This window comes from Erythrolamprus reginae, chromosome 4 (assembly GCF_031021105.1).
Source record: "Erythrolamprus reginae isolate rEryReg1 chromosome 4, rEryReg1.hap1, whole genome shotgun sequence".
NCBI classification, from domain to species: Eukaryota; Metazoa; Chordata; class Lepidosauria; order Squamata; family Dipsadidae; genus Erythrolamprus; species Erythrolamprus reginae.
In genome coordinates this window covers 105665939-105693593 of record NC_091953.1, presented here as the reverse complement: position 1 = coordinate 105693593, position 27655 = coordinate 105665939, and the positions used below count along the sequence as shown (strand labels likewise).

At 40.2% G+C, this 27655-nt stretch overlaps 1 protein-coding gene across 2 annotated transcripts in view; it reads right to left on the bottom strand.

The window, feature by feature from the left end:
* TUBGCP3 (tubulin gamma complex component 3) overlaps positions 1-27655 on the bottom strand; it is a 99567-nt gene that overhangs the window by 60030 nt on the left and 11882 nt on the right. Inside the window, exons 2-8 of one of the 2 annotated variants that reach the window (XM_070751152.1) lie at positions 20498-20605; positions 19309-19376; positions 16536-16613; positions 14936-15141; positions 12242-12414; positions 3773-3891; positions 2405-2530 (exon numbers count right to left, since the gene is read on the bottom strand). In XM_070751152.1, the coding sequence (XP_070607253.1) occupies positions 2405-2530; positions 3773-3891; positions 12242-12414; positions 14936-15141; positions 16536-16613; positions 19309-19376; positions 20498-20605 (878 nt within the window). The remainder of the gene's footprint in view (positions 1-2404; positions 2531-3772; positions 3892-12241; positions 12415-14935; positions 15142-16535; positions 16614-19308; positions 19377-20497; positions 20606-27655) is intronic. The other variant, XM_070751153.1, reaches the window with a different exon arrangement.

Sequence of the window (27655 nt, the reverse complement as noted above, 5' to 3'; positions counted from 1 at the left end):
GATTGGGAAGAGAGGGGAAAAAATCTGCGCCTCCAAAGAGGGGAGAGGGGGAAGAAAGAAAAAAAGAGTTCCAACTTGGCGGAAGGCGGAGGGGAGAACCGAGCGTGCTGCAGCAAGTTTGCTTGGCTTTCTGGGGCTTTTTTTTTCCTCCCCTTCCACCACCCCTGTCTGAATGTCGTTTGCGCTTAGGAGTGACCCTCTCTCGGGCTTGTTGTGGATGTGGCGTGGATGAGGGGGAAAGCCCGACTGCCCGGAAAAGCACATTTGGAAAGTCTCTGTGGAGAGCCAAAATCCCAACGAAGCTTCTTTTTTCTTCAGTAGTCGGTAAGGAGGCGAAGAAGAGGTTGAACTGGTTTTGCTAATTCGCGCTTACGGCTTTCCCCCTCATCCGCGCCGCATCCACAACAAGCCCGAGAGAGGGTCACTCCTAAGCGGCAAACGACATTCAGACAGGGGTGGTGGAAGGGGAGGAAAAAAAGCCCCAGAAAGCCAAGCAAACTTGCTGCAGCACGCTCGGTTCTCCCCTCCGCCTTCCGCCAAGTTGGAACTCTTTTTTTCTTTCTTCCCCCCCCTCCCCTCTTTGGAGGCGCAGATTTCCCCCCCCCTCTTCCCAATCAGCAGGCGCGCGTGTACATAAGTCCAATCGCTTCTACCCCACCACCCGTTCCTGCAGGAAGAGGTTAGCGCGCTACCAGGAGGAGGAGGTGGCGGTGGCCTGGGGCCGGGCGCTGGGCGCCATGGAGGGCAAAGGGGTGGACTCTTTGCTGGAGAGCCGGACCGGAGGCAGAGGCGACGGCGAAGTCCGGTGCTGGGGCCATGCGGGGCAACTCATCCAGGGGGCGGTGGACCGGCAAGCCGCCCTCCACGCTCTCTCTCTTTCTCTCTCAGCGCAGCTGAGGTAACAGTGCCCGGGGACAACAGCGGAGCTCGGAGGCTGCAGCAACGCAGCGCCGAGAAGGACCAGGTCCCTTGAAGCTGCCGCTGCCTCCATTCGGGCAAATTCAGGGGGGTTCCTGAATCTCCCGTCCATTCATCGCGGAGGATGAGGTGAGGAGGAGACGGTGCAGAGGCAAGGGGCGGGGAGGAAAGCGGGCCTGCAAGGGGCCAATTGCAGGCCCGCTTTCCTCCCCACCCCTTGCCTCTGCACCGTCTCCTCCTCACCTCATCCTCCGCGGTGAATGGATGGGAGATTCGAGAGCTTATTATATCTATTGATAAAATCTCGTGTGCTCCCTGCGGGCCGGATAAATCGCCTCAGCGGGCCGCATCCGGCCCGCGGGCCGTAGTTTGGGGACCGCTGTATTAGACTATGGTTTCCACCATTACCATGTAGTGAACCACCCAGATACCACTAGACTTTGGGAAAATTGATCTGGAACATTCTTCTTTGAAGTAGGGGCTTTTCAACCGAACTGGAGTTGTATGTTCAAGTGTTGGTCCTGCATTAAGAGCCAGGTGCCTGAAAAGTCTCCCAAATATAATAGGGTGCTTTCTTCTCTTGCAGGCGGGACACAGAAGGAATCAATATTTTTACAACTTCTATTAGGTGGTCTGGATCACAGAGTGGGTCTCCTCCGGGTCCTGTCAACTAAACAATGTCGCTTGGCGGGACCCAGGGGAAGAGCCTTCTCTGTGGCAGCCCCGGCCCTCTGGAAACAACTCCCCCCAGAGATTAGAATTGCCCCCACCCTCTTTGCCTTTCGTAAGCTTCTTAAAACCACCTCTGCCGCCAGGCATGGGGGAACTGAGATACACTTCCCCCAAGGCCTTTAAAATTTTATGCATGGTATGTCTGTATGTATGATTGGTTTTTATATAATGGGTTTTTAACTGCTTTTAGTATTGGATTATTGTTATATACTGTTTTTATTACTGTTGTTAGCCGCCCCGAGTCTACGGAGAGGGGCGGCATACAAATCCAATAAATAAATAAATAAAATAAATAAACTAGGTATCAGAAATGCCATAGCTCAATCCACAGATACGTTACCCATGTGCTTAAGGAATGTGTCCAGGAGTGGGCTACTACCCGGACGGGGGAGGAACACAGTGGGGTAGTGAAAATGGAGCTCCACCCCAGAGCACCCAATTTTCACTGAAATATGTTGAAAGAAAATGCAGGGCATCCTGCATAAGCTACGCCCACAGTGTGGTAGTAAAAATTTTGGTAGCCCTTCACTGGATGTGACAATTCAATATCTTTGGATCCTTCCCTCAGAATTATCAGGGAGAATTCATGGAGGGATAATGTATCCAAACAAACCAACTTTCATTCCTCCTGCTCCTCTGGATTTTTCTATTTGACAGTTTTTCTGTTTGACAGTTTTTATAAGTAAGTAACCAGTGACAGGATTTGTTGTCTCCCAACAGAAATAATAAAAATATTCTCATTTGATTTACATACCTGACCCACCAGTCCAAATGCACGGTCTATGCTTCTCTGGTCGGTATATTTTCTTATTTTATTATGTAGCCATCCTAACTCAGCGAGCCGGCTTGTGGTATCTCTGAGAGACTTGCAAAGATTTGCCTAAAGGATTAAGGTACAAGTGCTAAGTAAAGAAGTTGCAAAACCTTTGTCACCAAGCACAATATGGACTACTCAACCTACATACCCGTATCTGGTCTTTTGTGTGTGTGTGTGTTGTTTTAATCTACCCCCATCGTATTATAATGTTTATAGCAATTCACATTTAGTGTACAGTGGTACCTCATCTTACGAACGCCTCTTCTAACGAACTTCTCAAGATACGAGCCCGGTGTTTAAGATTTTTTTGCCTCTTCTTCTGAACTATTTTCACCTTACGAACCCAAGCAGCTGCTGCTGGGATGAAGGGGTTTCTTTTTTTCCCCTTTTTTGAAGAAAGAACTGGGAGGGGCTGCTTGGAGTAGGAAAATTTTTGCCGAGAACAACGTGCTTGCAAAGGAACCGAAAGGGGGTCTTTTTAAGAAAGAAAAGGGAGGAGGGAGGGGCAGCTTGGGGGAGGAAGAATTTTGCCGAGAACAAGGTGCTTTCAAAGGAACTGAAAGGGTATCTTTTTAAGAAAGAAAGGGGAGGGGCACCCCCCTTGCCTTTCTTCCTTCCCACTCACCCTTTAGCCTAGCCTTGCTTCTTCCCCCCGCCCCCTTTAGCTGCTCCTCCCTGCCCTCTGTTCACCTCCCTTCTAAAGTTTGGGATTTTCCTGAAGGATTTGCACGCATTATTTGCTTTTACCTTGATTCCTATGGGAAACATTGTTTCATCTTACGAACTTTTCACCTTACGAACCTCCGCCTGGAACCAATTAAGTTCGTATGATGAGGTACCACTGTATTTACAATGACTTGCAATTGGCAGATTACTTGAAGAGCGTGCTCCTCTATTAACCTATACAGTATGGAGTTAAGATTGATTACTGGAAACTTTTCCACAAGGTCAGCCAACTGTGGAAATTTGGCGGACAGCAACTAAAAAAAGGCCATTTCTATCTTTGCCTCTATATTTGGATGCTAGATTTTTATTCCAAGGTCAGGTAATATTACTTCTGAGATTGAATTTTGTTGCTCTTTTAAAAATATCTGTATATTTAATGCATGTCTGATATTTAACATTGTTTTATGGTCTTTCTGTTTTATTATTAACCACCTTGGATATCAACAATGTAAGAATTTGACAGAATGCTTTTTTTAAAAAAAAATGGTAAAATGAATATTGCATTACAATCTATGCACACAGATATATTCAAGTTTGATCTCCCCCATCTATACTATGTCTAATAACTTAGCACAGTACCTTTGCATCTACTTTGTAACAGTTTTCTGAATTAAACATCTTAATGATTTTGCCATCTATTCCCTGGAAAACATATAAAATGTCTCTCACAAGATATGCCTCAGTTATTTCAATAGATCCTGTAAAATAAAAAGAAATCAAGGCAGTTCAAAAATTTATTTAAATATATTTGTTCATTTTTTCTTTCATAACAAAACAGTATGTTAGCATCCACAGACTAATTTAAGTTTGAATATACTGTGGCGCTATCGCTATTTTAATAATCTCTGACATATATTAAATTGTAAAAACACTGAATATCTGTTACGAAACAAATTAAATTCAGAAAACACTAAGCTTCTGGTGTTTCTTAAATATCCCACCACTTCTTTCTTTATGCACCCATCACAAATTTACTTCTGGAAAATTGTACTGAGTAAATCATCATATTCTTTTTTAAAAATCTAGATCATTACTGAATGTTTCAGATTCCAAATATCTACAGCATAGATTTAAAAATTAAAGGCCTGTATTTTTCCCTATAGTCCACAATACACAATATTTATAATATTCATAAAATCCATCAGCTCTCTTTTTAATTTCCTTTAACTGGGAATATGAATATTTTCAGAAGCAGTTACAAAAAATAATGGCAAGATATATCCGTTTCTTCCATTATATTTGCAAGCTAGAATGAATAATATTTTTTTTACTGATACAGTATAAACATAAAAAAATAAGGCAATGCTATGGCTTTTTTCTATATCTGTATAATACTGCTCCAATGCTTTATCCACATCACAGAATCCAGGGCATCAAATGGAAATACCTTCTAAAGAATAAAGCAATTCTATTATACTTTTGAACCATGAAGTCAGCAAGACAAGGCAACAAAATAAAGTCAGCAAGAGAAGGCAAAAAAACCCAGTTTCTCCTAAAAGTTACTAAGCATATAAAGCATTCTATAAAGCAGGGGTCGACAAAGTTGTTCAGAATCTAGGAGCCAGCCAAAAAATTTAGGAGCCAGAATTTTTTTTAAGCAAACTTGGTTTTTTGCCGAGTCTCCACCTGACATCGCTTTCACCCCCTCCCCCCCGGCGCAGGCCTGGCTCCGCCGAGCCGGCTCTGCTGTACTCCCGTCGGGATCCGAGGGGAGACCGTTAGTCAGAAACCGAAACAGAGAAGAAGGAAAGGGAGACCGGGCCGGGGACGCGGGTGAGGGGGGGAGGGGGGGAGGAGGGGTTACTGGTCGGAAGTCACCGCGCACGCGGCCGGAGGAGGAATGAACAAAACCTCACGCCGGGAGGGGAGGGGCTTCCGCTTCTCTCCGAAGGCGGGTGAGCGGCCAAGATCGGAGCGTCTGTGTGCGGTGGGGGGGAGTGAAGGGGTTCGAGTAGGAGGCGGAATGGAGGCAAGGGGGGGAGGGAGAGACGCACGCAAGCGCAGGGGACGCTGGGAAAGCAGCTCGCTCCGAGGTTGATGGGCGGAGCTACGGAAGCCAAGATGTACCATTTCTGGGCGTAAACACAAGGCGGGAAAAATATACTGTATACCAGTGATTTTCAACCTTTTTTGAGCCGCGGCACATTTTTTACATTTACAAAATCCTGGGGCACACCACCAACCAAAATGACACAAATCTAATAAATAAATAAATAATAAATAAATAAATACATACATACATACATACATACATACATACATACATACATAAATAACCCCCTCATATATACAATCCCATGTAACATCCCCTTATAAATACAGTCAATCATCAATCATCCCTCCTGAAATTTATACCACTGTCTCATTTCTGGGTACTTCTCCTGTCTTTCCCCCTTTTCTCTCTCGTGTTTCTCATTTCTCTCTCTTCCTCCCTTTTTCCCTCATTCCTTCTCCCTCTCACTTCTCCTCTTTTTCCATCCCTGTCTCTCCCCCCCCCTTATGTGTGTGTATGTATACACACTCCAACCATTTCCAAAACCAGTTGAGGGCTGGGGTTTTTTTCTCTTTTATCCTTTTCAAAAACAGGTGTGGGCTGGGGGGGTTTTCTTATTATTTGGGTGCTTTTTACCATATGCTTCAAGAATCACCTCTCTCTCTCTTTTGTTTCACTCTCCTCTCATTCTCTGCCTCAATCATTTTCTCATTTCTCCTTTTTTCTCCCCTTTTTGTTCTCATTTCTCTCACTCTCCTTTCCTCTCCCTATCTGTCTTGCTTTCTCTCTCTCTTGCTATCTTTTTCTCTCTCTTGTTCTCTTATTTTCTCTCTCTCTCTTGTTCTTTCTCTCTCTCATGCTTTCTCTCTCTTGTTCTTTCTCTCTCTGTTGCTCTCTCTCTCTTATTTTCTCTCTCTCTCTCTCTTTCCTTTCTCTCATTCCCTCTTTCTCTCTATCCTTTCTATCTCTCACTCTTTCCTTCTCTCCCTCCCTTTCTCTCTCTTTCCATTCCCTCTTTCTCTCTATCCTTTCTATCTCTCACTCTTTCCTTCTCCCCCTCTCTTTCTCTCTCTTTCCTTTCTCTCATTCCCTTTCTCTCTATCCTTTCTATCTCTCACTTTTTCTTTCTCTCCCTCCCTTTCTCTCTCTTTCCTTTCTCTCATTCCATCTTTGTCTCCTGGGGCTGACTGCGCCTGCCCTGCACCCCCCACCGCGGAGGGAAAGCATTTGGCATCGGCACCGCCAACCCCCCCCCCCCCCTCCACAAGCAGCAAAAGCCTCTGCGACTGAGCCGGAAGGCAAACGGCGCACCCCACCGCTTAGGCTTTTGCTGCTCCTGGGGGGGGAGGATTTTCTCCTCCCCGCCCCCCCGGCAGCCAAACGTCGCTGGTGCAGGAAAGCAGCGTGTTAAAAGGCGCGCTGCTTTCACGGAAAACAAACCCGGCTTTCCTGGCAACGGAGGATGACAAGCAGGACGAAGCGGGGTGGAGCAACGCGAGGCTCAAGCAGGCAGCTTCCGTGCGTTTCTTTCAGCGGAAGAGGAGGAGAGGGAGCGGATCGGGCGGGCGGGGGCAGCGCCTTCTACTGCCGGCGCCTCCCCGCCCCCCCCCCAGGCAGGCAGGGGAATGGGGACTGCGCGCCCATGGAAAAGGGCACGCAGGGGGGGTATTTTGGGGTGCGCGAGTAGCGGCGGCGGGCAATAGCCGGGGGGCGGCTTCTGCAAGTGGGAGCTCCAGGGCTGAAGCCTCAGCCCTGGAGCTCCCACTTGCAGGAGCCACCTCGCGGCACCGGTTGAAAAACACTGCTGTATACATACAGTACAGCAGGCAACATTTTCTAGGCGCCAGACAACATTTTCTAGGCGCCACTGGCGACCAGGCGCCTGGGTTTGTCGATCCTTGCTATAAAGTTATTTACACTCAAGCATTGAATAACTGTTTGTTTGTTTATTCGTTCATTCATTCATTCATTCATTCATTTGACTTTTATGCCGCTCCTAACTAACTTCCCCTCAAAATGTTTTTTTAATCGACTGGGTTAACTAAGACTGACATGATTTATTAAATGATTTATTTCAGATACTTTTAACATTTGCTTCATTCATTCATTCATTCATTCATTCATTAATTCATTCATTCATTCAACTTATTGGCCACCCATCTTACTATAGAGGAACTCTGGGTAGCTTACAATGTTAAAAGAATAAGACTATATAAAGCATGCATATAATATGAATAAAATACTATAAAAGTACAAATTATCAAATCTAACTAAAAGATGGGACAGGAGGGAATAGGATGAGCAGGGAGCGAAGTGGGATCTGTTATTAATCTATCAATCACCTCTATTGTCAAGCTCCCCTATTAGGACCCCAAATCAATTAGCAGAGCCAGGTCTTCAGGTTCTTGTAGAAGGTCAGGAGGTTGGAGCCACCCTCACTCCAGGGGATAAGATATTCCAAAAGGCAAGAAGCAGAGAAGGCAACCGGAATAACCTGGTCAATGGGACCTTCAGCATGACTCCTCTGCTGGCACAGCTGGGGCAGACCAATCCCATTGGAATTAGACATTCCCGCAAGTAATGGCGTGCGGAGGCAGAAAATGGGGCGTGCAGAGGTGGCAATAGGTGGTGGCGGTGATGGGCGGTAACAATGAATGGTGGAGATCCCCACAGCCTGGAACAGCTGATCAGCAGTATTCTGGGAGGCAGATCCAACCACCAATCAGCTATTTGTGCTAAATCAGGCTCTGCTGAAGCTGACCAGGCTGTTTACTTTTGTTGCAAGGAGGCAAATTGCTGGCAGGCAGAGTCCAAAGGGTGGGGCCAGCAGGTAGGTGGGGCTTCAGCAACATTCGCTCTATAAGATGCATAGACATTTCCATTCATGTTGGGGTGGGTGTATTTTGGATCGAAAAAATATTACATACTTTATTTCAGATAGTCTTCTGCAAGGAACTGTATCTCTTAAAAGTCTTTTTAAAGTATTTCTGTACAGTTCCGTTCCCTAGCAATATCAATCTAGCTTCTTTCACTGTTAACAGAGTAAACCAGAATTCAATACTCACATTCATTTGTTTAAGGCAGTTTTTTCAGCTGCCTTTCAAAATATTTCTGGATTGGAATGTAATTTCCCAACATAGCTTTTCCACCCCCATCTTACAAAAATATTCTATTTGTTTTGCTGTAACTTTTTGTCCTGAGAAATATTTGTCATTGAAGATAAAGATCAATACAGAAGGTTATGCATGTTTTATTATATTCTAGCTTTTAGTGAGAGTGCTGTACTCAGTCCACTTGTTTATTTATTATTTACTTGTTTGCAATATTTGTCGACTGCCCCAATTGCAGGATTCTCAAAGCAGAATTAAAATAAACCATGTACAGTAATACCTCATGATACAAACTTAATTGGTGCAAGGAGGAGGTTCGTAAGACGAAAGGTTCGTAAGACGAAACATTGTTTCCCATAGGAAACAATGTAAAGTCAATTAATCCGTGCAACCAAAAAAACCCCCGCAAAAAAACGGCTTTCGGCGACTGCTGGGAAGCGGCGCGGCTGTTTTAAAAGGTGACAGCCGGCCTGGGGGGCTTCCCAGCACCCCACCGAACCCGAGTTCGGGGGGGTGCTGGGAAGCCCCCCAGGCTGGCTACGACCTTTTAAAAGAGCCGCGCCGCTTCCCATCTGTCTCCTGAAGCCGAACGGCAAAGCCGAACTTCCGCGTTCGGCTTCGGGAGACAGCTGCGAAGCGGCGCGAGTGTTTTAAAAGGTCGCAGCCGGCCTGGGGGGCTTGCCAGCACCCCCCCGAACCCCGAACCCGGAAGTTCGGCAAAAGTTCGGGGTTCGGGGGGGGTGCTGGCAAGCCCCCCAGGCCGGCTGCGACCTTTTAAAACACCCGCGCCATTTCCCAGCTGTCTCCTGAAGCCGAACGCTAAAGCCGAACTTCCGCATTCGGCTTCGGGAGACAGCTGCGAAGCGGCGCGGGTGTTTTAAAAGGTCGCAGCCGGCCTGGGGGGCTTCCCAGCACCCCCCCGAACCCCGAACCCGGAAGTTCGGCAAAATTTTGCCTCTTCTTACGAACTTTGTTCGAGTTACAAACCGGCGTTCGGGAGGCTTCTGGGAAGCCCCGCCGCCGGCTGTTACCTTTTAAAACAGCCGCGTGGCTTCCGAGCAGTCTCCGAACGCCGGTTCGTAACTCGAAAAAAGTTCGTAAGAAGAGGCAAAATTTTGCTGAACCCCGGGTTCGTATCACGAGTTGTTCGTAAGACAAGGGGTTCGTATCTTCAGGTACCACTGTATAATGTATTGAAAATGGATCAAAACTCACACACCAAAGTGGACATCGACTATCAAGTCCAATGGCACAGTGGAATAAAAATATTTTAACTGTCATATGAAATGCAAGGAAAAACAATGTGGCACTTATGTCCAGGGAAGCATACTGCAGAACATGGGGGTCACTACAGAGAAAACTGACTATCAGAGTGAGATATCTCATATCTCCAGGAACACCTTCTGCCGCATGAATCCCAGCAACCAGTTAGGTCCCACAGAGTTGGCTTCTCCGGGTCCCGTTGACTAAACAATGCCGTTTGGCGGGACCCAGGGGAAGAGACTTCTCTGTGGCGGCCCCGGCCCTCTGGAACCAACTCCCCCCAGATATCACAGTTGCCCCCACCCTCCTTGCCTTTCGTAAGCTCCTTAAAACCCATCTCTGTCGTCAGGCATGGGGGAATTGAGATATTCCCTTCCCCATGGCTTATAAAAAATTTATGCATGGTATGTCTGTATGTATGATTGGTCTCTTAAATTGGGGTTTCTTTTTAAAATTAACTTAAATATCAGATTTGTTTATATTGTTTTATTACTTTTGTTAGCTGCCCCGAGTCTGCGGAAAGGGGCGGCATACAAATTTGATTAATAAATAAGTAAAATAAATGTATGGTTTTTATGAGATGCATGATTGCTTTTTATATTAAAGGTTTTTAAATTGTTTTAATTAATTGGATTTGTACTGTTTTATTGTTGTGAGCTGCTCCGAGTCTCCGGAGAGGGGCGGCATACAAATCGAATGAATGAATGAATGAATGAATGAATGAATGAATGAATGAATGAATGAATAAATAAATAAATAAATAAATAAATAAATAAATTACTGAGACCCATATCAGAGATTAAGAGATAGATTGGACTGCAAAATCCATTTTGGAAAGGTGGCATGTTGATGTAAGCTGATGTTACAATGCATAGGGCTTTATCATTCATCACCTACATTTTGAATTGGCACCAGATTTACCAACCTCAAAACCGCAATCTGGCTGCTGAACCTAGATCAATTTATATCTTCTGTATAATTTCTAAAACCTGGACTATGTACAATGCACTTCAACAGTCCAACAACACATTGAGTAAAGGACCCTTCAAGTCATGTTCATATCCAAGATATCCATATCCAATTGTAAGCCTACGCCTACTCTTTGGGGGAATGTAACTGTCAGGCCAAAGACATTTTATAGGGGATCTTAGGCCTGCCACACTTTATGCTATTCTACTATGCATTTTCTATAGTGGGAAAATGGGAGGGGGGAATGTATGAGGTTGTTAGTATGTAGCCATAACATAAACCAAGATCATCCTTGGCCATCCATTTTTTCTGCACCTCTACACCTGCACAGAAGAAAATTGGTGGATTCTGCCAGCGTGGCAATAGAAGATTGGACAACGTGATGGACTTGTGGGTGTGGGGGCAAGGACTTGAACTTTCAACTGGGTGGTGAAACCTGGGACATTTCGATTCGGTTTCACCTGGATGTGTCAACATGGCTCTATTAATAAATTGGAACTTTGAGGAATACTTTGCCTTGGACTCTGTATGGACAGGCCCACTTGGAAGACTTGATACTGAAGTATATTGGAGTTCAGCTTCCAGGAAAACAAAAAAAATTCTATTGGTTCAAGAAAGGGAGAATACACATTAACAGAGCCATAATGATTCGGTATCTGGAGACTATGGGGTCAAGATGGAAAGGAGCAGATTCATGGCTAGCACAACCAAGTGGGCAAATGAATTTTGAGGTCTACTAAATTCAAAGACTTCTACAGGGCATTTGAAGTATTACTGGGCCCACTGATGAACCCATTAATGGACTGGGAGACCAGACACACAGTTGCTCATGCCTTAGTCAAGGGTTTGTGTGAATTATTGTAATTCATTCTACTTGGCTGCCCTTCAAGATTCCCTGCAAGCTACAACTGTGCAGTGGCACAGACAGCTATAGATGCACCTCAATACACCCATGTAACATTGTCACAGCCTTGAGGTTACCAGTAGGTTTGGAGGTACAATTCAAGGTGCAATGTACCTTAAATATCACATTTAAAGCTCTTTGTGGCACAAACTCTGCATTTTGTGGGACTCTCTTTCTCCTACCCCACTATTTGAGAAACACTGGATTAACCACTGGAGACACTAGACCAGTGGTTCTTAACCCATCCAGTAAAATCCCACAAAATCATTTGCTCCAGAGCTTATCTCTTAAGCAACAACCTCTCATGGAACCCAGGATTGATGCCTTCTCTTTCACTGTACTTGCCCTTTAGAATAGTAATTTCACCCAAGATCCAGATGGTTCCAATCCCACCTGGGTCTTTCATAAACATTGGATCAGGAAGAGTGTGAACTCATCTGGTTTGACTTTTATGATTGTTGAAGCTGCCTCTTGCACACTCTGTATTATTTCTTCTTGCATCTTATTATTTTTCACATTTTATTATTCAAATTATATATGTAGTCCAGAGGGCACCAGCAATTTAACTAACTAGCATTTTTCTATACAGTTGCCAAGAGCAAACATAATTCAGAGGTACCTAAGCAATTAATAAACATACCAGAACTTATTTCCAAATAATCATATTTTTTAAATTTTACACTAAAGTTTTTAATATGAACAAAATAATGAAGCGCCCCCCCCCCCCCCCAATTCGATAATTGATTTAGGATTCTTCAACTTTGAAAGTTTTCACATGTTGGCAAGTTGGTGAAATACATTTCTCTTACCACTTATGTCACCCTCCCGTCTTGATCTTGGCTGATTACGTGAAACTGTGGTTGAAAGGCCTTTTGAGGTAGAATTCTGTAACGTAGGCTGGCCTGCAGTCAACGTCCAAGCAAGCCGTGTTCCCAGCTGTTGTCGGAGACAATCTCCTACTCCCGCACGTTGATAGGATTGTCTAAGAAAAGAAACCCTAGGTATTAATATAATAATGATAAAATGGCAACAAAACAAGTATTTTTGCTTTTCTATGACTGTCCAAAGATGTTCCAGATAATTCAAGCTTTGCAGACAGAAAATATATAAAAAGTATTTATTTTTATCTATTTTCTGTCTGCAAACTTGAATTAGCTGGAACATCATTGGATAGTCATAGAAAAGCAAAAATACTTGAAACATTTCATGCATTTTACACGAATGCATGCAAAATACCATCACTATAAAAGCAACGGATCTTTCATGTGTTATCTTCATATATAACTTTCGGAAACTTCAAATCTAGCTGCATAGCTCTAGTATAAGTGGAAGTGCCTAACATCTTTAACATTCAGCAGACATCTTCTCTAATATATTAAATACAGTACAGAAGAAACATATTCGTATCCCTTCAGTTGTTTGCTGCCAAAAAAGTTATATAACAAAATAATGTTCTTTAATGGGGCCTTAGACACTGACATTTCAAATGCCTTCCACATCAAATTACTAAATTTAGATTTGCCAACGTGAGCTTGAAAGCTTTGTTTCAATGATTACTTGACTTATTTATATGGCTATATGGCTTTTATTTGTTACCAAAAGTCATTTATGAACAGTGCAGAAATTTGATAAATAAAAAATAATTTAAAAATTTCTAGAAGATCCCCTCTAATATTTTAGTAAATTAAACAACTACATCGATATTTTATTTCAATCCTGCAAGAAAGTCTATCCGTAGCAATGGAAATGTCTCTTACCCAAAAGTTTGTATATGCTGCAAATGAGAAATAGTCACCGCACTTGGGACACTTGTCCCTTATTAGCTATATTCAAGGTCAGGTTGCTAAGCTATCCACAGGGAACAGACTGAGAAATTCTCAGGTTCTCAGATTAAGAAATCAGATAAGTACAAGTATTCATTTATTTATTTATTTTATTATTTAGATTTGTATGCCGCCCCTCTCCGCAGACTCGGGGCGGCTCACAACAAAGTAGTCTTCATTTATCAACCACAATTGGGACCAGCAACATGGCTGTTAAGTGAAGTGGTTGCTAAGTGAACCTGTGATTGTGCTTATCTTACTTTGCTTTAGAGCAGTGTTTCCCAATTATTTTCTCTTACACCCCCCCAGGAAGAAGTAAACATTTTGCATACACACCAACTCTCCGCCGGGACAATTGTTTGCAATTTTTGGCACACTTTCGTTGAAAAAATTCAAGTGCTTTATCAGTGTGATAGGGGTGTAAAGTATTTAAGTGATACCTTAATTTATTTGGCTTCATGCTGTCCGTTGCTAAGATTTTTAGACACAATGAACATACTGGTCTTTCCTCATCTCCCACCATAGTCACAGTGAAGCCAAGCGCTATATACGATTTGTTATATTTCCTCATTTTAATTTTTCGGGAGAGTTACATTTGTCTCATTATCTCTGTCTCTCTCCTCCTTTCTTTTCATCCCTGTTAAATGTTTTTTCCACGGTGTCTCTTAAGGGTTTGTTATCTGCACTTCCCATCTCCTGCTGTCTCCTGTGTGCTATTGTTTGGTGCAAAAAAAAACCCTATTCCCCGCAGCAAAAAAAAAGCATGTTCCCCAGGGTTATGCGCCACCCCTGGCATCGCTTCGCAGACCCCCAGAATGGCTCTCCCCACTATTTGAGAAACACTGCTTTAGAGACAAGAGAGTAATAAAGCCAAGGTCTGCTTGCAAATTACAGTATTTTTCAAGCCCATTGTAATTGCAGTTTTTAAGCAACTCAAAAATTAAATGAGCTCTACTATTACCACGCCATGCCATTAAATGTATCAAACTGAAGAGATTTATCAACAAAATACCGCCAATTTTTGTCTGTTTCTAAGTCCTGCTCATGGGCCTTGAGCATTCGACAACAAGCCTCATTAAGGCCAACAAATATATTTTAAGATAATATACTGAAACACAAGATTTGGTACATTACTACCATGGAATCATCCTAAGCAGTGGTACCTCGTCTTACCTCATTTTTTAAATTCTGCCATAAAATACCTAAAAGGAAGCATTCTGATGTTTTGTCTAATTTAAGAGAATTTCATCAAGCCAGGTTCCAATTTTTTTCCAGTAAGTCTATGATTTTTCATATTTCCCCCTTAGATGGAAATATGTGCCTTGTTCTTTTTTGTTTAACTTCGCTAATTTTGTAGGAGTGATATGCCATCTATAATACATTTTGATCAGATTCTCTTTATATGGTGTAGCTAGGGTCAATTAAAAATTCCTGCTCCACATAATCTGCCATTCTTCAGGTTTAATTTCATATTTAAAATCAAGATTGACAAAATTGTAACTAGTCTGATAATAAAACATCTGCAAGCAAATAACCAAGCTCAGAGAGCACTAAGAACTCTATTGTTGTTTTTTCTACTGTGAGCCGGAGAGTCATATTTAAATCACCCTAGAGCCAGACAATGCCAAAACTGAGTTTAATAGAAAAATAAATAAAACAAGATGAACACATTTCCTTTACCCTGGAAGAAATGTTGGTGGAGTTGGCGTTGGCCCATTTGGGGCATATATCCCTATACTACTGATCCCACTGCTTCCCATACTGCCAGGCTGGACATTCCGGTCTTGATAGTTCAGAGGAAGGCTCTGAGGTCTAGCGTAGTAGTAAGGAGTTGAGTGAGCATCCCGTGGAAGAGCTTGAGCAAAGAGGGTAGCAAAATTTGAAACCTTGAAAAAACAAAAGGGCCCACATTTTAAGGATAGCTCATACAGTAATCTACTCCAAAGCATCATCCAAATCAATGTTTCTTATACTATTCTGCAGAACACTAATGGTAAAGATGAACCATGAATGATCCCATAATCTAACATGTTTTTTATGTTTCCTCTTATTAGCTAAACAGTATTTTATTGATTTATTAGATTTTTATCACACATTTACTATTTTATAAGAAACTTAAAACAGTAAATATCACAATACTCCTTCCTCTTCCTATTTTCCTCACATCTTCTCTGTGAGCCAAATTGAGCTGAGGGAGATTGACTGGCCCAAATGAAGTCACGCATTCTTCTATGCCTAAGGACTGAGTCAAAGAGGGGGGAATGGAGGATGGAGGACAAATATATAAAAGTTAGACTCAGTCCTTACTGGCTGAAGGGACAGTGTTTTCTCCACCATTCTTGGAGGTTAGCTCCGCCCATTATAGAGAAAATAATATATCTGGACTTTTTTGAATTAAATTTCAGAGAATGCCAGCTTTTTCATGTGAAAATGGGTTTTCAGTAACCATCTAATATAACCAGTAATAAAACTGAAATAGTTTGAAAGTTACAGCTTCTTTTTAAAAAATCTCATGCAGACAATGATAAAATATGTCAACATCAGAATGTAAGCATTTCTCACTAAAGAAAAGTTGATATTCTGACCTTGAAATTGTTTAGGAAATTACATCTGACAGCAAGAAACATGGTTATTTGTTTTTATTAACTATGCATCTAAAAAAGTCAACAATAGGAAAACATTTCTAGAGCCAAATCCAATTTTTCCCTGCATATTTTCATTACATTCAATACATGAATTCACTTCAATGAAAACTGACTAAATCTCTATTCTATACAGTAGACAGTAGAAATAACAAACACATGCAAATTATGATGTACCTGCTCTCCCTTCTTTTTATATTTTTGTAATACAATAAAAACTATTATTAAAAAAAGAAAGAAATAACAAACACATTTTTGTTTCTCATATATTTATTTGCTGAATTAGAGAAATCAATTGATGCGTTTTGCTAGTTACCAGGCCTATTAGACACAAAATTTCTTACAATGAAAAATAACTCTCTTTTTTCGCAATGGCATACCAAATATGACATACATTCAGAGTATTACTTGCTACTAATTTCAGTAAAGTTTTTAGCCAGCAGAAGAATATATTAAATGATTTAACCAGTTATTTAAAAATATTCTTAATCATTGGAAACTGGCTTGTCATTTAGCTCATAAAAATGGCAAATCTTGGCAAATGAAGATTTAAATCTGTAAGAAAATTCAATGTTATAAACCAAAGTTTGATTATAAAAGTTAACATCTACATAAACAAGATAAAAAATGCTATTTGCCTTGTTTGACTGCTTACGCGGATCTTCGCTGAGACTAAGCAGGAGGTAGAGAATTGACCATCTGTTTTTCAAAACGCCCTATGATAAGAGGCAACAATTAGTTATGACAACCTGACTTCAAAATATACAAGTATTACTTATTACTGCAGTCAGGCGGTAGGGAAAGCAAGTAGGATGCTTGGCTGCATAGCTAGAGGTATAACAAGCAGGAAGAGGGAGATTATGATCCCACTATATAGAATGCTGGTGAGACCACATTTGGAATACTGTGTTCAGTTCTGGAGACCTCACCTACAAAAAGATATTGACAAAATTGAACAGGTCCAAAGACGGGCTACAAGAATGGTGGAAGGTCTTAAGCATAAAACGTATCAGGAAAGACTTAATGAACTCAATCTGTATAGTCTGGAGGACAGAAGGAAAAGGGGGGACATGATCGAAACATTTAAATATATGAAAGGGTTAAATAAGGTCCAGGAGGGAAGTGTTTTTAATAGGAAAGTGAACACAAGAACAAGGGGACACAATCTGAAGTTAGTTGGGGGAAAGATCAAAAGCAACATGAGAAAATATTATTTTACTGAAAGAGTAGTAGATCCTTGGAACAAACTTCCAGCAGATGTGGTAGATAAATCCACAGTAACTGAATTTAAACATGCCTGGGATAAACATATATCCATCCTAAGATAAAATACAGAAAATAGTATAAGGGCAGACTAGATGGACCATGAGGTCTTTTTCTGCCGTCAGACTTCTATGTTTCTATGTTATTCAGAGTAAAGCTAGTATTGTCTGCCTTTTCATTTCAAAATAGCATAAATAGGTAATTGGAAGTTCCAAGAAATCTAACCAGCTATTGTGTAAAACTGACCCTTAAGTTCCATAGCAGCAGCCAATCACTCAGCCAGCTTCAAAGAGAATAAATCCATTACAGACACACAGATCTATTGTCACAATAATTTTACTATGTGTACATATGCTTTGTACGCATACACACAAACACACACTTTAGAGTATCATCAATTGTCCACTTGCCCCTTTTGTACTTACATTATATGGTTTCTTTGTGTTTACACAAGCCATTGGCTTCAAATTATTTCATTTCCACCATCTATTTACCCACATTGGACGATGCTAGTAAAAACATGTGGACAGACTGCATGGACCAAACTATTTCAATGAACGACCTATCATAGCCACACACAAAAAAAACCTGATATCAAGTATCAGTAATGGGGGATTCCTACTAAAATAAGGCATGCCCTTGCCAGGATATCCCAAGTTTCTTTCAGGCTTGTTTAAATTTGATTCTGCAAGATAAATTATGAAAATTAGAAAACTAAAGAAAAGACTCATAGTTCTCTTTGAGTCATTAGCTGCTCAGGAACAATTGCATTAAGCAGCCTTTTAACTATTTACAGAATCTTTTAGCAACTTCCTCTACTGAAAGAAAGAACTCAACCATGCCAAAAAATAATTAATTTGCATACACAGAGAGAGAGAGAGACAGAAAGAGAGAATGTATGGGTTTAGCTGCATAAATTTAATATATTATGAATTATCATGTACAATATGTTTAAGGAATCCTAGGCATAATGTACCAAAAAAGAATTAAAATAAAGTCAACATTAAGTGACTGAATGATCAATTAATCAATATACATTAACTTAAAAATAGAGCAGGAAGATAAGTTTAAGGTAAAAAAAGCAAAATATACTTTGACAGTCTAAGACCTTTCCATAAAAAGTCATTTTAGGAAAGTAAAATGATTGCTACTCATTTTATTTTCATAACAAGAAGATTTCATTGCAGAATTATAGAACATAAGGGAACACAATACATATTGTTGTGAGCCGCCCCGAGTCTTCGGAGAGGTAGCGGCATACAAATCTAATAAATAATAATAATAATAATAATAATAATAATAATTATTATTATTATTATTATTTCCATAAAAATTATGATCCAACTGGTATTGCAAGGAACAAGGCTTTGTAAAGCAACTACATTAGTACAAATTTTGTACAGGGGAGTCCCTGAACTACAACCCTAATTGGGACCGTAGTTTCCATTGTTAAGCAAAGTGGCCAATAAACAAAACATAATGTAACCTCACCACCTAGCAAGAATGGCAGTTTGGCAGTCCTGGTTGCAATCATTAGGCAAGAACCACATGATTTGAGGGCAAGGACCTCATGCCACTCCTACCCTGCCCAAACTGATGTTGCTTTGAATCTCTCCGTCAGCCTATCTCTCCTCCTTCTCTCCAATCATCACAGCCCTTTGGCCACCATGCATTCTACCACCTACTCCTACCACTGATCTTCACTGTAGGATGGGGAGATAGGTGGGTGGAAGAACTAAAGCAGAAGCAGTTCATGCAAGGGTAGAGAATAAGAACCCGGGATGTGGCAACTGGTTGAAAATGTAAGTGAGTTGCCAAGTGTCCAATTATCAATGGTGTGACTGCCAGAGGTGACGACTGAACGTAAATCTCATGTGTTCAGAAACATCGAAACTTTGAATAGTCACTGAACAAATGGACCTAACTCAAAGATTACCCATTCCTCCCTTGTCCAAAGGGGCCTTTACAAAGTTCCCAGAGTTGTCTACATATGCTTCCATAAACAGCACTTCTGTTCTGCAACAACAAAAGGGAATGTGAATCCTTTTAGAAGCCAGGCTGCTTTAAAGCTTCGACAAAGGTGCTTCATTTTGCTTAAGGGTTTTGTAATTTTTTTGCACACCCTAGATAGAAAGATCGTTGCTTTACCTGTGAGTAAAGTTTTCTGTAGAGCTCTGAAAATATAGCAGCGTGTTCTTCTCTTCCTTGGCGCACAACTGTAATAGAGAAAGATATTTTAGGGGCAGTTTGGAAAGTAAATCATGTTTTACTCAGGGTTGACACAAGAAGCTCTTTGCAGGCAAATGACATTGCTATTGGGTATTTTATTGCTATATAGATTTTTGCTAGCTTATAATACAAAGTTGGCATCTAACAATTCATATTACATCACAGTTTGTTTGTTTTTAATCTCAATATTTTTCATATGTAGAAAAATCTACATTTTGTATCACGTTGTATTAAGCAAATTCACACATCTATTCATTCTTCATATACAACAACCTTTTATTTAATATTATATAAGTAATTTAAGGACTAGGAAAAGGTTTGCATAAAGATGATGATTTCTTGACAAGAGCTGGTTAAAGTTTTGGCTAAAGGTTGTACAGTGTTCCCTCGATTTTCACGGGGGATGCGTTCCGAGACCGCCCGCAAAAGTCGAATTTCCGCGAAGTAGAGATGCGGAAGTAAATACACCATTTTTGGCTATGGACAGTATCACAAGCCTTCCCTTAATACTTTAAACCCCTAAATTACCATTTCCCATTCCCTTAACAACCATTTACTCACTCACAATTATTACTGGTACTCACCATTGAATAAGACACTTAGTGATCCTGTTATTTATAAACATAATTATTTATTAACAATTTTTTTTTGTTATTTATTTGCAAAAATTATTAGTTTGGTGATGACGTATGATGTCATCGGGGAGGAAAAACCGTGGTATAGAAAAAAACCCACGAAATATTTTTTAATTAATATTTTTTGAAAAACCGTGGTATAGCCTATTCGCAATGTTCGAACCCGCGAAAATCGAGGGAACACTGTAATTTCTTTTAATTGTTGCTAGCCACCTGGAGTCACTGAGTTGGACAGCATTCAAGTTTATTTTGTTGTTAGTTAAATCCACTCTAAATTCCCTCAAGTTCAGCTAACAATATGTTTAAATTCATGAGAACATACACTAAATTTTACTTTTGTTTTATAAAAATTGCTAGATTAATAATATAGCACTGATAAGTAATAAAGTAAATCTAATCAATTTAGTAGCAGTATGAACTTTATCGAAAATAAATTTAAACACAATTAAAAAGCAAATTCAAAATAGACTTACATTCCTTTTTAATTTTTTCTGCCACAAGAAATTCATCTCTCTCAACTGTAGGGGCAAAGTTGCTTCCAATGACTCGCACTGCATACTGAAACTGCTGAGCTACATCAGCTGAAATGAAATTAAAGTTAGATTGTAAATATTTCATTGCATTTGTTTATTTAATCATTTGTTTTCCACCTTTCCCTCAAGGAGTTCATGAAAAGGCATGTTTTTTCCCAGCTATAATATTTTCCAAACAAACTTTGAACTTAGGTCAAATTGTAGTGAACATTCCTCACTGAACAGATATTGAATGACATCACATACATTAGTAAACTGATAGAAAGAAGTTTCTTAAAATCAAAATACTAGTAATAAGCAGCATGAATGGATAAAGTGTGCTCCTATACAGTCAAGAATGTCTGATTTAAATCAGCAATTCTCAAAGTAAGGTCTGATTATTTTTTTCACTGGGGGGTCCATGAAATCAAATCAATATTTTTAAATTTCTCCATTTTAATTTCTAATATAGTAAATATTGCCAGATTTAACTCATATTAACCAAAGTTCTCTTGGTCCTCAATCATGTTTAAGCATATAACGAGGTCCTGAGACCAAAATATTTAAAAACCAATAATCTAAACCATTCTGAAAGCAAACATCACAATCCCAAGAAAGATACATAATTTCCTCAATTAAACGCAAGACTTTAGAAACTACTAAAATCTAACTTATTAAGAACCATTTCAATTATATAGTGTTCTGCCAGCGTGTCTCGACCGCCCGTAATTACAGGGTAATTAGTTCAGAAAGACACACACCACACGATAGAAGGAAAACCCAAAAGTCTTTATCAACAGAAAACCAGAAACAGCTCCCTTTTTAAATGTCAAAGGGATTTTCTGGTACACACAAGGCACAGGTTAAATGCAATCCAAATGCTCACCCAATAACTGGGAAATTGAGTCCAATTCTAAAGTCCAGAAAGTCCACACACAATCTTGAAAAGCAAAAACCACAATCTTGACGAAACTATGAATCAGATAAACAGCCATGAGGCTAAAACAGCAGGCTGCTCTTTTATCTGTAGCACTAATTACCGCAGCCCCACCCAACCACAGGTGACCTCATTTATCTCCTGTAATAATCCTTCAGTTGTTGTCTCCTATGCATCACTCTACACATGCATGGATGTGTCATACATTCTTGTTCAGAATCCAGGGATGATAAGGATGATTGATCTCCTCCTGGGCTGTCTGCCAAACTCCCCTCTTCCAAGTCACCCCCACCTTCTTCTTTTTCCGAGGAAACTTCATTCCCTGACTCTGTCAGCAATAAAACAGGCCTATAGCATGTTGATGTTTCCCCTGCATCCACCTCCACATTCCTTGGGGCAGGAGCTGGGCCAGAGCCAACCACAACATATAGTATCTAGCGCTAAAGCAGGTCCACAGATTGACACATAAATTATATTTATTTATAAGATCACTAATGCAATATCATTCACAATAGGGCTGGATTAATTAAACAAAACAACCCAACTCTAAAAAGCAAGATGAGATTTTTCACATAGCTTGTCATGGGAGAACATCTATTTGTTCAACTTAAAAATCAACTAGGTTAGCAAAATTCTTAAAACGCTGATTCAAAAATTACAATGGGGTTTCCAGATGTTTGATTCAAGCAGTCAGGTTTCTTCATACATTTTTTAGTTGTTTCCTTTCCGTTTCAGTTGTTTTGTCTCTCCTTAATAAACAAGACCTGTGTATTCAACCTTGTAAAAACAGCGGACATTAACTCACTCCCCCAATCAATTGAAGGCTGCACATGATGTCACAAGGAGAGATGTGAGGTTATTACAAGAAATTTAATTTTAAAAAATTGTTTTTCTTGGGAGTTGAGATTTTTAACGATGAAAAGCCCCAAGAAATGATTTTCAGAGATGTAATAGACTGATGGTTTAAGAGTGGAAATTTTGAATAGTTTGCTTCATACAAGTACTGACTTCTATTTCCACCTTTATTTTGAAGAGTGGCAGGAATTTATGTCTTCAATGTTAGCAATTTTTCAGAACAAGCTTGCATTTTCAAGCATTCATACTTCAAATAACGGCATGGTTTTTCAGTACTTCTACTTGAATCTTTATAATTAAGCAATATATTATTCTTTTTAAAACTGAGTGATTTCTCAGGTCAAAAGCTAATGGAAACAAGGAAACCAGAAAGCTACATTTAAACAGCTGGTATATCTTGGAACAGGCATTTAAATTAAATTTTGGTCAATGCTAAATGGAGGCAGGACATGTATTTTATGTTTTCACCACCAAATATATCACTCAGTTTTCCCTTGCTTAGCCCTTAAGAGTATTTTGCTGTTTTATTTTCTGCATCTGTAGGGATTAACCTACAGATTAATTAATTAGTCAACAGACTCAAACTCAACCAGGATAAGACGGAGTGGCTGTGGGTTTTGCCTCCCAAGGACAATTCCATCTGTCCGTCCATCACCCAGGGGGGGAATCACTAACCCCCTCAGAGAGGGTTCGCAACTTGGGCGTCCTCCTCAATCCACAGCTCACATTAGAGAAACATCTTTCAGCTGTGGCGAGGGGGGCGTTTGCCCAGGTTCGCCTGGTGCACCAGTTGCGGCCCTATTTGGACCGGGAGTCACTGCTCACAGTCACTCATGCCCTCATCACCTCGAGGCTCGACTACTGTAATGCTCTCTACACGGGGCTACCTTTGAAAAGTGTTCAGAAACCTCAGATCGTGCAGAATGCAGCTGCGAGAGCTATCATGGGCTTTCCTAAATATGCCCACGTCAGACCAACACTCGGCAGTCTGCATTGGTTGCCGATCAGTTTCCGGTCACAATTCAAAGTGTTGGTTATGACCTATAAAGCCCTTCATGGCACCGGACCAGAATATCTCCGGGACCGCCTTCTGCCGCACAAATCCCAGCGACCGGTTAGGTCCCACAGAGTTGGCCTTTTCCGGGTCCCGTCAACTAAACAATGTTGTTTGGTGGGACCCAGGGGAAGAGCCTTCTCTGTGGCGGCCCCGACCCTTTGGAACCAACTCCCCCCAGATATCAGAGTTGCCCCCACCCTCCTAGCCTTTCGTAAGCTCCTTAAAACCCACCTCTGTCGTCAGGCATGGGGGAATTGACATTTTCCCTCCCCCTAGGCTTAAAAAATTTATGCATGGTATGCTAGTATGTATGATTGGTTTCTAAACTGGGGTTTTTTAAATTAACTTAAATATTAGATTTGTTTACATTGTATTGCTTATGCTGTGAGCCGCCCCGAGTCTGCGGAGAAGGGCGGCATACAAATCTGATTAATTAATTAATTAATTAATTAATTAATAAACAAACAAACAAACAATGGAAACTTGAGTAATCATTGGAAACTTGAGTAATCATCATTATAAAAATGCACTCACATACACTTTTGATAACATTTGTGTTCTTCTGTGTACAAGCACCTGTAGCCTGTAAACATCACAGAACATCAAAAGAAAAGAGAGGGGAGTTATACTACCTCTTTCCTCAAAGTGGTTGAGACATAGCTTGCGACAGTCATCATGGTTGATGTCATATGGCGTGTAAACCAAATCATATTACAGCTCAGTTGTATTCTGTCAATGTCTGCTAAGACCGCCAGTCATTGCCTTCCACTGATCTTGGAACCCAATAATCAGTTCTTTATTCTACTCCTAAATTCACTATGAACATTCAGTATGTAGCCTTTATGTTCTTTAGTTATAGAAAACTTTAATTCTGGATCTTTAAATGGTTGGACAGGGAAATGCAGTAAACAGATAAAACCCTATAAAAATTTAAGAAATGCACAACTGGAGCCTGCATACAATAATTATTCCTTCAGTAATCAGTATTTTATTCTTACAGAAAATTGTGATCATCAGAATCTTGGTCCCAATATGCTTAGTGTTTACTTATTTGTTTTGATAAACTTAGCAAAGAAAAACCAGTAGCATATTTCAGTGATAAAAGTGCCAGGCTGCAGATCTGAGGGGAGACAGAAATACCCAAGCATTTAAAAAAACACACCAGCCTAATATGATCTTTGAGATGCATTCCTTTCACCATCTGGTCTTTAAATTCTTTGTCTTTGCTAGAGACTTCATTTCATATTTGGCAAAATTAGATCAGCAAAATGACGAGTGCCAAAGGCAATGGGCTAAATGCCAAATGACTTTGCCAAAAGCAGAGAGAAGGCGCTGATATCTTGAAAACCAAGCTTTCATCTTGCAGATCCTAATGGACTGCAAGCTGGCACAAACCGATCAATAGAAAAGATAGCAAAATTAAGATCTATTCTGCCTGTTCTCCTCTATTTCTTACCTTGATTTTCAAAACACTGGGGCTTAACTATGTTCCAATAATAAAAATGAAACAGTAACCTAATCATATTAACATTCACCATAACTATAATTAAAAGAGAAAAACCCTCAACTACGCCTTAACTTTCATTATCCAGAAAACTCTTATTTGAATGAATTAGTTGCATCTCATGAATATACAAAAGAAAAAGGCATAAATATATATTTTAAAGTTAATAAGAAAGCCATTTACTATATGCCCCAAAACACACATATATGCTTGTTCAAAGACTTCTGAAACCTCACTTTAGGACCGGAAGAAAAAAAAACCACAAAAAATTATGGGAATGATAATAATTTTAAGATTATGTCTTTGTTTGACTATCCTGGCAGAAGCTCTTAATGAACACATTTACAGAACATTCTCCAAAAATTAAGTATATTATTATATGCTATTCTGATCGCAAAGTGCCTACAGCAAAAAGCGTACATTATTAATTTGATGAAGGCATTTTCCTAACACACTTTTAGCAATTTAAATCATGTGCACTTTTATATTAATTGCTATAAAACCATGTTTCCTTAATGATCAGTGGTGATTGTTCTTTACCATTTATTATGCAATATACATTTCCTTCCATTCCACTAATGTATTAGAGGAATTTATACTCCATTATTTAATATATATTTCAAAGCCTAGAAGGGGTTCTCAGGGAAATTGGAAAGGAAATAGTATAGAGATTACATTATATAAAGTTAACATGAAAAAGAACCCCCAGAATAAAATATTCTAATTGTCATAGCTGGAGCGTGCTAGAAACTTGCAAAAATATGAAAATATGTAATTAAATTAAATATAAGTTGACAAAGACTTGATGGATCAAACAAAAAAAAACCATTTAGCTGAATGGCTTTTTTATATTAACAAGGTAATTAGTAAACTTAAACAAATATTTGAGGTCAGAAGTAAATTTAGAAAAAAAACCCTAGGAAAATCCAAGCTATTGAATCCAATGACCTGTGATTTGAAGCATAAGTTAGGTGCTCTTTAAAAGAAAGATTAGACGCTTCATTTTGTGCAATAATTCATTTTGCTATTTATGGCAATAATTTTCTTAAGATTATTATTATTTCTCCTATTTTGATGTGCTGAAAACCTCTGGTTGCTGACCTCAAACTTCCAGTTAAGGTGAACATTGCATTTTTGACCTGGACTTCCATTGATTCATCCGTGTTCCTCACTTTTATCAATGTTTCTACTGACAAAATCATTTTTAATTGCATCTCCCTTCCTCCTCCTATTTCAAAATCTATACATAGCTTTTCCTGCTTCCTCTCTGGTTTTGGGTCCAGATCTAACCTTGTATCTTCACAATCTATACCCCTGGTTCCCAATGTGAGGCCCACACCCCACGGGGGGGGGGGGGAGGCAATTTGATTTTTAATGGGGGCAACTGGAGCCTTGTTTAAACTGAGTTAATGACCTTTGGAGCCTCTGCATGTGTAGAGTTCACTTTTTGAATTGAATGGTAAGAATTATATGTCATGGGGGGAGGGGTCAGGATTTTAGAGATGCTTGGGTGGGACATGGTCAAAAATAAGTTGGGAACCACTGACCTACCCTTTCCCAACCCTCACCTTTCATTCCTTCAAAGACAATCCCCTCTTGCATTCTTCAAAGTTCTAGGGACACAAATATTCTTGCAAAAGACAAATAATAATTGTTCTGTCGGGCTCTCTGGTAGAATCCTCCCAAAAATTCACAGGTACAAATTTCAGACACGCACACGTTTGAAAATTCATAACAATGTTCTTTATAATGAAAATTCACTTAAACCAAGCCCTCTTTTGGTATAGCAAAGAGCCCTCGTCTCCAAACAAACTGGTAATTTGTACAAGTCCCTTATCAGTTCTGTGATATTTAGCTTGCAGCTGTGAGGCAATTCATAGTCCTTCTTCTTTCACAAAGTGACACACACTTTGCCCTGGTTTAGTTTCAAAGCGGGGGAAAATCAGCACACAAAAAGTCAAAGTCAGTAAAGCAGTCACGAAACACAAGGATCAGATAATCCTCCACAATGGCCAAACCCACAGGCTGCTATTTATAGCAGCCTCACTAATTACCACAGCCCCACCCAACCACAGGTGGCCTCATTTTCTTTGATAATCTCTCAGTTGTTGTTGCCTATGCATCGCTCTCCGCATGCATGGCTGTATCATTAACTCTTGTTCTGAATCCAAGGAGGAGCTAGATAATTGATCTCCTTCTGAGCTGTCTGCCACACTCTCCTCCTCCCTGTCACTCATGTCTTCTTGGTCAGAGGAGCCTTCATCATCAGATTCCACATGGGGGGGCAAAACAGGCCTGCAGCATGTGGATGTCTCCCCCACATCCACAGTCCTTGGGGCAGGAGTAGGGCCAGAGCTAACCACAACAAATAATATTTTTTATTAAATAATAATAGAAATAACAATTATTTTATTATTATTTAAGGAAAACATCCAAATATGCAATTATCTTCTTAATATGGATGCAACCATCAGCACAGATTTTGCCATTTCTTCTTGGTGTAGCAAAAACTGCAATTAGCAAACTGTACACAGCAGAACATGAAGCATGTTCCTTGAGAGTTGTGTTTTATCATCTGCCTAAAATATATACTCCCCTCCAGTGACTTGCTTCTTGCCTACTCACATATGCATTTACTTCAGCAGCAGGACAGTGGATACACATTTTGTACTTCAGTCTTACTGTAAGTCTTACTGTGTACAGAATCAAAGTAGGGTTTCAATGAAATACATTTTGGCAGCAAATCTCACCCTTCAAAATATCATC